Here is a 13,103-nt window from a genome sequence, read left to right as displayed (position 1 = left end):
CTAAGCTGGATTCCAAACATAACAACACCACTCTTCAATGAATATACATACACACTTTCTACAAGAATCAAAAGTCTTTTCACATACTTTTGAAGAATCTACTTTTGTTTGACTGTCTAAATCTAGAAAAGGATAAAGTAGGGCAAAGGAGAATATATACCATGAGGCCCATAACCAAACTGAGCCACAAATGGAAGACAATATTTTCCACGAGTGATGAGTACAAACTCAGAGAAAGTAATTTAAAGTAAGTAAATGATGGTAAGTGCTACTTTGTTGTCTGATTGATGACAAATTAAATGAGTGTAACAGTAAATAAGTATTAAGTCCACAATTTGTAAGGTTTAAAGTCAACTAAAGTTTTGTTCTTTTTCATTTGAGGATGGTAAATGGGCCCATATTGCCTTGTTGGTTGGTAGAATATGGTGACCATGATAGATTTGGTTTGGTTTGGTTTGGTTTCAAGTTGTTTTCATTGTTCATACATCTGATTTTGGTGTTCATTTATTCTACCATTGTACAAAGTCACTTTGATTTCTAATCAGGTAGTGGATGGTAAAGTGGTCATAGTGTAGAGGACTTTAAGAGGATAATCACATTTAACTCGGACTTATGGAGATTGTGGAAATTAATTTTAGCAAACTACTAATTGATTTTGGCACATCCCTACGTGAGAAGACCATAGAAAATTGTGATCTCACATACAGGTGTGCCAAAATCATTTCCCAGAGATTGTATATGGAGATAACACGACTTTACAAATATTGTTTATGAACATGTCAAATCCTCACATTGGATCGTTTACTAGGATTATTCACACATGAATCCATGGCCTAAGCATGTTCGGAGTCACTTTGGCCGGTCATCCATAAGGTGGGAGTGGTAAAACACACTGAAAGATCCAGCTTGTCATATCGGCCATGTCGTGTTCAGGCCATGCTCAGGTTGTGTATGTCATGGGAGCTAATCAAACTCAACTTTCTTTCACTCTTAACACTATCCTGGTCATGATAAAGCACCATATCTTAAGTTTTGTCAACCGCTACGATTCTAGCCTTTGGCTTAATCGACAAGCTAGTTTAAGCAGATTCAAGTAATCAAACCAAAATACTGAAGATCATTTGTCTTGTTGTTATTTGATAAACCTAATCAAATCACATGAAAATCAATCACTGATTTCAATCAATCTTGTTTCATGACCTGTTAAATCTAGCAATGCTCAATCTTTGTCTTACTGATGAATAACGACACATGTAATACCAGACAAATAAATCTCATATCAAATGATAAAAACAAATTTCATTATTTTATGTCTTAAAATATAAAATTAATAAAGAACACATTAATTTCATTTCCAAACTAAATAAATAGATAAAAATCACTACATTTACAAAAGTGGAGGCTACCACTTTCTGTTCTGTACTTCCTAAAACTACCCCCTCTAATAATCTCCTTATCATTTTGTACAAAACCGTAATTTATACTCAAAGAACAAAATAACAGGATGAAATCTCCTACTAAGAACCAAAAAATTAATTTAGTACTATCGACGAATAAGAAGGTTGTCAAATAAACATATCACTTTACCAGTTCTTTTGATATTAAGTAGCGGAAGGTGAAATTGTGAGGCATCCATTCGATGATGCTCTTGCGAGATTTCCCAGATTGGCACTTCTTAAGACTCTTCTTTAGTGGATCGGGGAGTGATTGTTGGATCATTTCAATGATACCGGCTGAGCATAAGCCAGTGTCCTTGGCATATGCCTCCACTACCTTTGGCAGGACAACCTTTTGGTCCTTGCGTACACCAAAGGTGGCACGAATGTACTCATCTTTAGCAGATTCGAGATCTTGCAAAACTCTTTTCGGGGTATATACACGAAGCTATAAATTACAAAACAAGAAAAAACAGGTAAATTTTTTCAGATAATAACTCATAAGTTGGTTAAATGGAACATAAAGAATGAGTGCTGCAGTAGATGAAAAAATGGTTTGAGATAAGTAATGTACCGCAGGATCAGAGTGGCTTCCAGAACATAGTGAAAAGTGTAGTAGGGGTTCTGGATGCTCGATTGCATAAGCCTGGCGGGCATCTCCTGTTTTGAATTTTGTCCTAGGGGAAAGCAGCATGCGTAGCCACTGGAAAATCACGAATAAGAGAAAAATAAATTGAATACTCTACTAAGATTGCATAGATAAAATCTAGTCTAAATTACAATCTGATTGTCACAAAGATAGTTCATGCTGAGGCTGACACAGGAACGATAGGGGTGTAAAATAAAAGAAACGATCAACTGATAAACACACTTGAAAAAAATGTATTTGTTTTACAGAATGCCCAACCAATATACTACCCCAAAAACCTTTACTCTTTCCTGCAACTAGAAAAGGATGAATCCTCTGAAAGTTTTTGGCCGGGAAGTCTATGACAGGGTCGACCTATGATACTTGGACATGCAGACGAGTATCAGTGATTTTCCAACACTACTTTCAGTTTTTAGGTCTAGTTTAATTGTTGTATGATTTGTGTAAGTGCTAATTGTAAAGAAACGAAAAATGCATTCAAGCAGCACATTCCATCATAGAATCAGAACCCATTAATTGAGAATCTACTTGCAGAATACTAACAATTGTTGAAGAAATTAAAATATCAAAATACTGTGCTCAGATGTGAAATTTTTAGCTGAAAATTTTGGGAAACTTGCAGCTATAACTTGCTATGGGAACAAATAAGGTCCCTGCATTCAAGTTTTAGTCTAAAATAAGTTGCCTGCATAACCCTTATTTTCCAAAGGAGCAAAGATTTAGAGGATGCAAAACTAATCACACTCATCATCACTTAGTTCAACTATTTAATGACAGCTCAAAATATGAGATGTCAGACATCTTTATGCAGGAACAAAAACCAATCTAGGAACGAACCTGCCCTGGACGAGACATCCTACACCCCAGGATAGAGCTCTGAATGGTGTCAGCACTTATAGTATGACCCCCAACATTGTAAGCAGCCTGCATAGATGCAAGAGAAATTAATACAACAAAAAGTTACAGCTTCTCCATCCAAAAGAATTCTATTCACTGTCTTTTACCTTCAAGAGTAAGAAGACTCTCTTCACATTATTCTGTGGAATTCCATACGCTAGAAATGCCTACATGCACAGAGCATAAAATGTCATACAGTGTACAAAGGTCAATGTTAATAAAATTAAATAATCAAGTGTACTGAAAGTGTGATCATTACATGCATCACCAAAGCATTGTGAACATTAATCCAAAATGCAACTTTCTCCTCATGTTTCAACTGCTTCGGATCTACTTCTTGTAATTGGCAAATGAGTGACCTTAATTAAGAAAAATAAACATAATCAAGTTAGAAACAGTTGAGTTGTAAAGTCCAATTCTTTAAATATTCCCCTGTTTCCCCATCTTAGCAATGGGTAGCATACATATCATGGAAGCCTAACCTGAAATTCTGTAACATATGTTCCACTTCTCCCAATTTCTGGCTCTCTCTATATATACATGGGACCTCAACCATAGTACTATAAGGACCACTAAACTCCTTAAGCCCGTCCACATTGAATGGATTATCCAGACGCGCATCAAAAGATGAATCTTTTCCATAACCTGGACTCCATGCATCACATTGATACTGAGGAGAAAATGCACCCATCGAGGATGACGAAGAATTGGGTGATGAGAGGCCATTGTTTGCTGTAGGTGACTCTCCCAACTTGCAAAATATGGCTGCCATGCACTTCACCATATCTTCTGAAATTCTGTTAGGAGTCTCTGGAACATGGTCTGAGATACGTGTGCCAAGATGCTCAGCAAGGCTAATGACATTTGAGGCTGCAAACTGCGCAAAGAAACATATGATTATGTTATGCACAAATAAGTACTACTCCTTTTACGGATCAGGTTTCTTTAAATAATTCAATTCATGTAATTCAGAGAACAGCTAAGCAGAATGCTGCAAGTAATAAGTTCACCAACTTCATAGAAATTCAGCTTATATTCTACTGGGAAGTACATTCTGATTGACAGTCACAAGGCAGAAAGAGCTACCTCAGACATGGACAATGGCTGAGAATGACATGCACGCAAAGCTTTAGCTACAGAGTCCGGAGAAGGCCTAGTAGGGTGTGCTGTACGATGTGATAAAGAGGAGTGGCAGCGATGAGCATTAGAGTCAAGTATCTTGCTTTCACCGGTTTCTTTGAATGTGTTAGAAAGCGTCCTAGGAACTGGTTGAAATGTTGATTGTTCAACCTTTGTTGCAGTTTCAGCTGCATCTTCATCTACAAAAAGTCGACGTGGAATAACTGGAGGAGACTTGAGTCTTTGATCTTTGACAGTTGGAGACGTAGAGGATATTTTCTGATTCTTTACAGTCGGAGAAATTGATGACGCTTGGTGATCCTTAGCATTTGGAGATACCGTAGACACCTGCTGATCAAAAGCTTTTCTGTACAGTGACAGAAGGTACTGCTCCAGATACCCAACTTCCAACTCTAGCACTGCAATTTCCTTTATCAAATCTGTTGCAGGCTGAAACCAAGTAATAGGCAATTAGGCATAGAGTGAAGAATAATTACAAAAAAAACATCAAACTTAAAGAGAATTTCCTTTTGATTATCATATAATTTGTAGTACCTACCTTTGGAACTGTAGACGGTTCATTTTTCTCATAGGAAGACACTCCAGAGCCTAATGCATTTTCTAAAGCACGCCGAACAGCGAATTGGTCCTGCAACCTTTTCTCGAGTTGTAGAATCTACAAACAATGTCAAGACAGAAAATAAGTAACCGACAATCTGATAGAGGGATTATTGAAGAAAAGGGACCTCAATGCAGAAAGTTTAAGCAGAATTCACTTCTGAGCTCTGACCTCTTGTTTCAGTGAATGAGTTTCAACCCTTGGAGATTGCTGTTTCTTAGCCTTAACAGAGCCTTTAAGTCGTCCGACATCCTGTTATCCAATCAAATTAAAGCATCAAAATCAAATAAGAAGTGGTAAAACAAGAACACAACACCCATTGAAGTAAACTAATCAAGCCGCTAACCATTTATTGAGTTAATATGGCAGCTATTTCTGAAGAAACATAGGGAAATTCACAATTTGCACGCTCGAAAAAAGAAATTACCACTTTATACAAGCATTGGTAGTATGATACATCAAAAGATAACCATATCCAAAGTTACATAAAAGAAATAATAACATGAAAAAAAGGCATAAAGTGCACATCATTATCATCATAATCCATGAAAATGGAATCTGATAAGATTCATGAAAGTTTATAGTCAAACAAACAGTATATAATAAACCAAACTAAAGCATTATATACCAAGCTTCTTTATTTATTTTTCATAAAGAAATTATGGAAAGGATCAAAAAATCAAACTGGAAAGAAGAGAAACTAAAGAAAGAAAAAAGGTGAGCTTACCAACTTTAGACGAGGAGACTCTTCAAGGGAATCACCATTCTCAACTCTTCTTTTATCCGGAAAGCTGACAATTAGAAAGCACATTAACTTCAATTTAATTCCAGATGATTAAACTCTTTAGTATCAACAATTTCACCCATTCACAAACACAATATACAAAATATTCTCTCCTCAATTTCTTGAATTCCTTTTTCAAAGCAAAAAAAATAATAATAAAGCAAAAGGTAATTACTTTACAATACCCTTTTGAATTTAATGAAACACCCTTTTAAATTATTGTAAAAGAGTTTTAAAATGGTGATAAAATAATTAAGCAAGAATCATTAGTGTATATATCCATAATTAGTGAACTCAACCTGCTTTTCCAGCATCTCATATCTCTAAAATTTGATTCTTAATTAACAAAATCTCCTTTTTTGTACTGAATCTTTATTTAGGATTGCTAAAAATGAAAATCTCAGCAATTAAATGGGGACCAAACCAAAGGGTAGTAGGCTAGTAGCAGACTAACAGGGGCAAATTAATTAGGGCATATTGTAGATAGTGAAATTAAATGGGGTCATGAAAGACAAGTACTTGAATTTAATGAGTATTCTTCCAATCTCATATTGTCTGTCTTAATTCCTCTCACTAATTTCAGTGCCATTACTCACTTGTAGCAACACCCACTTCAACAACTCATTACTAACCCACAACAACATTGCCAAAGCCTTAGTCCCAATAAGGCAAGGTCAGGTCGGGTTGGGTCGGGTCAAATGCATGAACCAAGATTTTATCTCTGAATAGTCGTCCACAAATATACTTTCCATCCATTACCTTTTATGAAGTGTCACTAACACAAAATAAAAGTTACTTAGACAAATCAAAGACTTCACACCTAAAAATTGCAAACCCATAAACCAAAAACCTAGAATATTACTAAATATAATGCAAAATTGAAGATTTTAGCTTACCTTTTTGAACGTTTGTGTCTTGAAATCATTCTGAGTGCCAACATTTGCCCATCTCCAATATCTTCCAAACCCATTTCTGAAAAATAAAATAAAATAAAAATTAACAAAAAAACAAAATTGTGCTAATGAAAAAAAAATGTGATTTTTGAGTAATAATGGTCAAAACAAAAACTTGGAAAAATCAGAAATAGTAGTAAACCAAGTTACCAACCTAAGTTTGAAAAATCAGAAATGAGTATGAACTATGAACCAAACAGCAGAACGAACCAAAAACGGGTCAAAACCCGGGTTCTCAAAAAACCCACCAAAATCAAACTCTTATACTTCTCTAAAACATTCAATTTGCTGTTTTCATTGAATTTACAGCAAAATCAAACACCATTAGAAGCAAATCATGTGAAAAAAATCAGAGAATGCAGAAAAAAGAGAGTGAGGGTGTAATAATGAGTAAATACAGGTGCCACTAAATAAAGATTATCCCTTTTGACCAAGGATTTTATATCTCTAATATAGTGTATTTCTCTACTTCTCTTCTCAAATGAATGGAGAGAGTTTACCAAATCTTGTAAACTTTTTGCAAATACTGCCCTTTTTGCATCAAAAGATGGTGAGCAGATTTTATTTTTTTATTATTGTTTTAGTACAATAATCTATGTTACTATTACCAATGGTTAAAATGTCAAAGGATCAAAAAGGCATCAGTTTTACTTAATTGGAATTTGGAAAGGAGGAAGGGAGAAAAAAAAAAGGTAGTAGATGACAAATAAGAAAGAAAATTAGCACTTGGCAATGAATTTCTGTTTAGTTAAATACAAATGTTTTTTTATGTACGCAATCCTAGCTCTTAAGTGTATGCTACAAGTTCGACGGGTTTTCTTATATACAATCGGTTGTATCAAGTGCATAATATATAAAGTATGATACTATTTATTTACCAACTCGGAGGAGTACATGCTTGTACATTTTGAATATGTAGGCAAAAAAAAAACGATATTGATTGTACTACGTATAACATAGGAGATAGGATACAATCATACAATAGTTATAATAAAAATAGTGAAAACTCAAGACAGTTTAATGGAATAGGATGATAGGGTGCTAGCAATTTAACAAGTATGTTTTGTTAGTACGTATATAATTGGATACATTACTAACATTGGTAACGGTTTTACCTTATGCACGGTGTTACGTCTGACAAGCCTATAGTTAGAATGATTATGCAATGTTATGTTAAGGATTAGTTAAGTTAAATTAGATTAAGGAAAAAGATTAATATGACAACAATGCAAATAGAAATAGCCCACATTCTATTCCTTGTTAGGAAGCAAGTGGGAGTTGGTGACCGTCCCTCACTTCTCTGTCTTGTCCTCTTAGCATGGTTTCTTGCATTTGTATTGGCTTTGTAAGATGCTACTATTTCAGGGACTTGGACCCCTAGTCTTGCCTATGTACTTCCAACTCATTTATCTAGCTAACCTAGTACTTTTGTATTTATGGTCACTAATTATAAAAACATATTTAAGGGGGAAATTTTTCTTTTTTTTTTATAGGATTTAGTTTATAATTTTTTGGAATAAAGCTAATTGTAGAAACTGGTGTAGGAGTTGAATAAATAACATACTTATGGAGGGAAAAAAAGGGTTAATTAATTTAGAATTTGTTATCATATACTTAGTAGGTTTATACATGTACGTCATTGAGGTCTATATAATTGATCTAAAACATAATTTATTCTGTTAACGTACGTAATCAAGTATATTCATACTCAAGTGTTAATTAAAATGTATGATTATGATCAAAACTTATTTAGCAGTTTTAGCGTATTTTGTGAACATGTAAATATGCAATTATTGGCAATTAGTGATGCAACTTGTTGCTTTGGTTGGAAGTAAAAATTATGGAGTACATTAGATCTCTTTAATATCCAATCAAGATACTCAAAACTTTAACTTATGCAAGTAAATAATATTTTGTTAATCGATTAACCCTGAAATCATAACTTAAACACAATACATGATAAGTGATATAATTTCATGTACATGTTAGAGTGTAAAACACGTTGTAAGACTTGTAACTTATTATGTTAGTCACAAACTCACAACTTAAAAATTACGTAGTAAAAGAAATGAAAGAGATGAAAATACTACAACTGGGTGATTTAATTAATCCAATCATTACAATTTATATACAATTTGTTGAAAACTAAGGGGAAAGTGAATCACCTTTATAAATTTAATAGTAGAAAAAGGACAAGCACTAACAAGATGTAAATATGGTTATTTAATGAATTAATTAGAACTAGTGATTCATCATCTTTTATATTTGGGTACAAATATTTCCAAGTATTATTCAATGTGAATTATTTGATGATAAAGAGTCCAAAGTGACAGCTTCAATGGGATCATTTTTCTACACTAATTTAGTACAAAGCAAGCCAACAGTGGTGTTAGTTAAGTTAGGATACCACTTCTGTCGTTGACTTTAGTTGCTTTCTTTTACCTGAATTGTCAAAGAGTCAAATCACTTAGGAAATCTATAGTAGTCTTTGTCGCTCAACTTATTTCATCTAATAAGTTGAATTACAGGCCAGTAATTCAGTATTAGTGGAACTACTGTATAATTTCTATATAATTTTAATTAGTATTTTTACCTAATTACATACTCCCTTGGTTTCTCAAAATTTGTGTTAGTTGACTTTCTAGTTGTCAACACATACTATTAATCATTAATAACCTTCAATGTAATCAACCCAAGTCAAGCAATTACATATACTTCGGGCCTGTTCTAATTCAGCTTAATTTCAGTTCAGTTCAGTTTAGTTTAGCTCTTAATTTCCTTCTCTCATAAACAACTCATGGCCTGTTCTGTTCAGTTCAGTTCCTAATTTTCTTCTCTCACAAACAATTCAGTTCAATTCAGCTCCAATCAGTTCTGTTCAGTTCGTTCAGTTGTTTTCAGTAAATCGGAACATGCCCTCATTTAAGCTCTATTCAGTTCAGCCCCAATCAGTTAAGTTCAGTAAATCAGAATAAACCTTTCGTATTAGAAAAGAAGGCAAGTACTCCGTAAGTATTTTGGTACGAATTAGTAATAGTTTAAACGGCTATTTCACCAAATGCCACTAAGCACTTTAAAAAATCACCAAATGCCATCGGACTTTTCAGAATTCACCAAATGCCACTGAGTTTTTAAAAAATTCACCGAGTGCCATTAATGACTAAAGGCAGTTAACTCCGTTAGTCATTAAGGCTAATTATGTCACGTGGTGCATTCTAATTGGTTCACTTTATTATTATTATTTTATTTATAAAAAAAATTAAAATCAGAAGTTTTTTAAAAAAAAAATTAAAATCGGAAACAAACAAAAAAAAAAAAAAAAAAAAAAAAAAAAAAAAAAAACTAAACCCCAGCCACTCTTCCCACGGCACCACCGCCCCTACGCCAGCCCAACCCCTTGCCCCCACCCCCATCGGCGACCAACATCCTCTTTGGTGTCGGCGGCCACCCTTCCCCCTACCCCTACCATCTCCATCATCCACTTCCCCCCCTTAAACCACCATCCTCGACACCCTAAAACCCCAAAATTGAAATTTCCAAAATCGAAACCCTAAATTTCGATTTTAAGGTTTTCGATTTTGGGGTTTAAGCGAGGTGGTTCAGGGGTTGGAGATGGGAGGGGGAGGGGCGGTTTTGGTTTGCCGGAGCGGGGAGGGATCATTGGACGCCAACAGTGGGGAGTGGAGGGGGCTTCGAATTTGGGATTTAAGGTGTCGAAACCCTAGATTTTGATTTTTGGGGAGTTTAATTTAGGGTTCCGGCGGCGTGGTGGTTGAAAGGGTGGAGCTCAGAGGGGATGAACTTATTTGAGTTCTCCGGCGTGGGGAGGGGGGATTTGGTTGTCGGCGGTGGGGAGAGGAGGGATTTTCGAGAGAGAAATAGAGTTTGCAAATCGCAGGAATGGTGGCTGGGTTGCGTCGTCGGTGCGGGCTGGCTAGCCTGGGTCGCCGACGCGATTCTTTAGGGATGGTCGCCGCCGCGGTGGGGACTGGCTGGAGGCGGGGATATGGTGGTGGCAGTGACAGACGGTGGTTGGGGCTGGGTCATGGTGGGTGGTGTTTTTAAGTCTTTTATTAAGTAAATAATTTACTAATTTAATAAGCAACCAATCATAAGCCACCATGTGGCATAATTAGCTTTAATGACTAACGGAGTTAACTGCCGTTAGTTATTAATGGCACTCGGTGAATTTTTTAAAAACTCGGTGGCATTTGGTGAATTTTTAAAGTGTTCATTGGCATTTGGTGAAATAGCCGCAGTTTAAATTACAATGTTAATCAAATATATACTTCGTAGTTTGAATAGATAAGAAGTAAGTATACTACAATACCTTCATCCGAATTTGCAATTATACAACAACAACAACAACAACAAAGCCTTAGTCCCAAAATGGTTAAGGGGTCAACTAACATAAATCGTCATAAGGAACCTAACCATATAAAAAGGGACATAATAAGATAATCCGTCTGGATTTGCGATTATATCAATGTTTATTTATTGAAGACCAAGTGAACCTATTTTAAATTATAACTACTTTATTTAATTTAGTCCATTAATCATATGTTAGCAACATTAATAATCTAAGTGGTAAAAGAAAGACCTTCTCCCAGTCGAATGAAAATATGATTTTAATAACCTTTAGTAGATCTGTAGATTTAGGTGAATATTGAATTGGATGGGAAAATAAGAACCTTTATTAATGATTCTAATTTAAATATTTTAAATTAAAATTTACAATATACGCCTCTTTTTGTATTATTTATTTGTTTTTCACTTTTATTATTTTATATTTATTCTAAAACATATGTTGTGTTTCTCCTTAGTTACTGTGCATTAAGAAACCAAACTATAGAGTTCATTTCAGACAAAAAAAAATGAAACTTCATCCAATCCATTTTAGTTAACTTCTAGTTAGACACATACATCAATTACATCACAATTGCATTTAATTTGTACATTCATCATTCTTGTCCACAATTCTTTTGAGCAAAAATAATTTCAAATAGGCCTACATTTTCCCTATACAGTCTACATAACAAAGTAATCCAAGTAAATCCATCCAAAAATCAACACAACTCAAATTACCCTACTAATTTATGAAAGGTTTACATCTCAAATTATTAACTTTGTTGAATAAGACTCAACATTTAGATCTATAGAAAATAAAAATAATAAAAACAGAAAAAAGGCAAAAAAAACTCGAGTCCTCCTTATCAATGTGTCACCTAAAAAGGGCTGAAAGAAAAGGAGGTTAAAAGTGACATTGGATGCTAGCAAATGTAATCAAGTTTTGTGGGGTTTTCTTTTGTCTAAATCTCATTTTATCTTATTTTTCACCCTTTTTCTTAATTATTTATTAATAATAAAATATAAAAAAAATAAGAAAAAGAAGGGAAAAAGGTTAAGTAGATTCCGAAATTGTCCTTGAGTTGTAAGTAGAGTAACGTTTGTCATAGAATCCTTAGAAATAAACAAAATGAAAAAATGTAAATAAAACAAAAAAGTGTTATAATAAGGTTCTGTTTGTATTTTGGTTAGTATCCTCTTTTTGTCGTCATGTTTTGCGGGGGATAAATAAAGCTTCTTTTTTGTTTTACATTTTATTTTTTTATTAAATTTTATTTAATTTTTTATTAATTTATGTTTGATGCACCCACGAATGAAGATTGATTTTGCAATTGGGTGCAGTATCAACCACATGATGTAATAATGTTATATTGGGCTCCATCAACAGCTCTATAATCCAAATTATTATAGGATAATTATTTTTTGATTGTTTAATTAATACAAGTATGTCTTAATACGTTTATTTTTAATGTAAGAAAATTAATAAAGTAAAGTAAGATATTGAATATTTGGCAGTTGGGTTACCTTTCAAATGGTATTTATATAATTGACTAATTATACATGATAATTAAACATTGAAATTTTGTTTGATAATAAATTAATAAAAAGTCCCTTGATTAGCTAATTATGGACATAACCACCCCATGCTCTAGCTTTGATTTGATTCATATTCTTTGCATTTCTGGTTTCTCTATTATTGTCTACAAGGTTGTGTAAACATCATACTTGACAAAGATTTGTCCATAATCAAAGAGTACGTAGCAAGTAGAATTTTTTATGTACACCCGGGTACACGGTGCATCCAACTAAACAAAGATTAAGTTTTGTTCTTAGCTTGATGATTTAATAATCAACAATCATCCAAGTGACTAAGGGCCTGTTTACATTTACTGAACTAAACTGAACTGAATAGAGCTAAAATGAATATTTTACGAGAGAATGAAATTAGAAACTGAACTGAACTGAACTGAAATTAAGCTAAAGTGAACAAGCCCTAAAAACTACACTTGGATGTACCGTACACCCGAGTGTATATAACAATCTCTTCAAACTCATATTATTAGTCTTTATCATTATTTTATTTTATTTTTTAACATGAGCTCAATAATTAACATGCTTTTTATATAATACAATTATTGCTGCATGTTGAATTTACTAGGTATATATCACACGGTCTTATTTGATCATTTATTTATAAACTATACTTAAGGAAAAATGTAGTCAATCGAGAGTAACCTAGACTCCACATGGTGCAATCTCCACGAACACATTATATGAAATTTACTTAGGGCCTGTTCAC

At 33.9% G+C, this 13,103-nt stretch overlaps 1 protein-coding gene across 4 annotated transcripts; it reads right to left on the bottom strand.

Moving 5' to 3' along the window:
- Positions 1 to 1,273: 1,273 nt before the first annotated feature.
- LOC145623913 (uncharacterized) lies at positions 1,274 to 7,108 on the bottom strand. 4 transcript variants are annotated; one of them, XM_081676835.1, is made up of 12 exons: positions 6,612 to 7,108; positions 6,401 to 6,476; positions 5,448 to 5,511; positions 4,892 to 4,972; positions 4,661 to 4,777; positions 4,069 to 4,551; positions 3,465 to 3,859; positions 3,242 to 3,341; positions 3,090 to 3,149; positions 2,923 to 3,009; positions 2,011 to 2,139; positions 1,274 to 1,884 (listed from the first exon to the last, which is right to left on the bottom strand). In XM_081676835.1, the coding sequence occupies exons 2-12, from the start codon at positions 6,472 to 6,474 to the stop codon at positions 1,579 to 1,581; spliced, it is 1,896 nt and encodes a 631-aa protein (XP_081532961.1). In that variant the 5' UTR covers positions 6,475 to 6,476; positions 6,612 to 7,108; the 3' UTR covers positions 1,274 to 1,578. The 4 variants fall into 4 exon arrangements, with proteins under 4 accessions (XP_081532961.1, XP_081532968.1, XP_081532954.1 ...); XM_081676842.1 differs by lacking the exon at positions 6,612 to 7,108 and having other exon boundaries at positions 4,069 to 4,541; positions 4,657 to 4,777; positions 6,401 to 6,535; XM_081676828.1 differs by lacking the exon at positions 6,612 to 7,108 and having other exon boundaries at positions 6,401 to 6,534.
- Between the last annotated feature and the right edge of the window lie 5,995 nt (positions 7,109 to 13,103).

Source organism: Chenopodium album, chromosome 1, assembly GCF_948465745.1.
Source record: "Chenopodium album chromosome 1, dcCheAlbu1.1, whole genome shotgun sequence".
NCBI classification, from domain to species: domain Eukaryota; kingdom Viridiplantae; phylum Streptophyta; class Magnoliopsida; order Caryophyllales; family Amaranthaceae; genus Chenopodium; species Chenopodium album.
The sequence above is the reverse complement of the archived record's forward strand: the minus strand, read 5'-3'. Positions and strand labels throughout refer to the sequence as shown.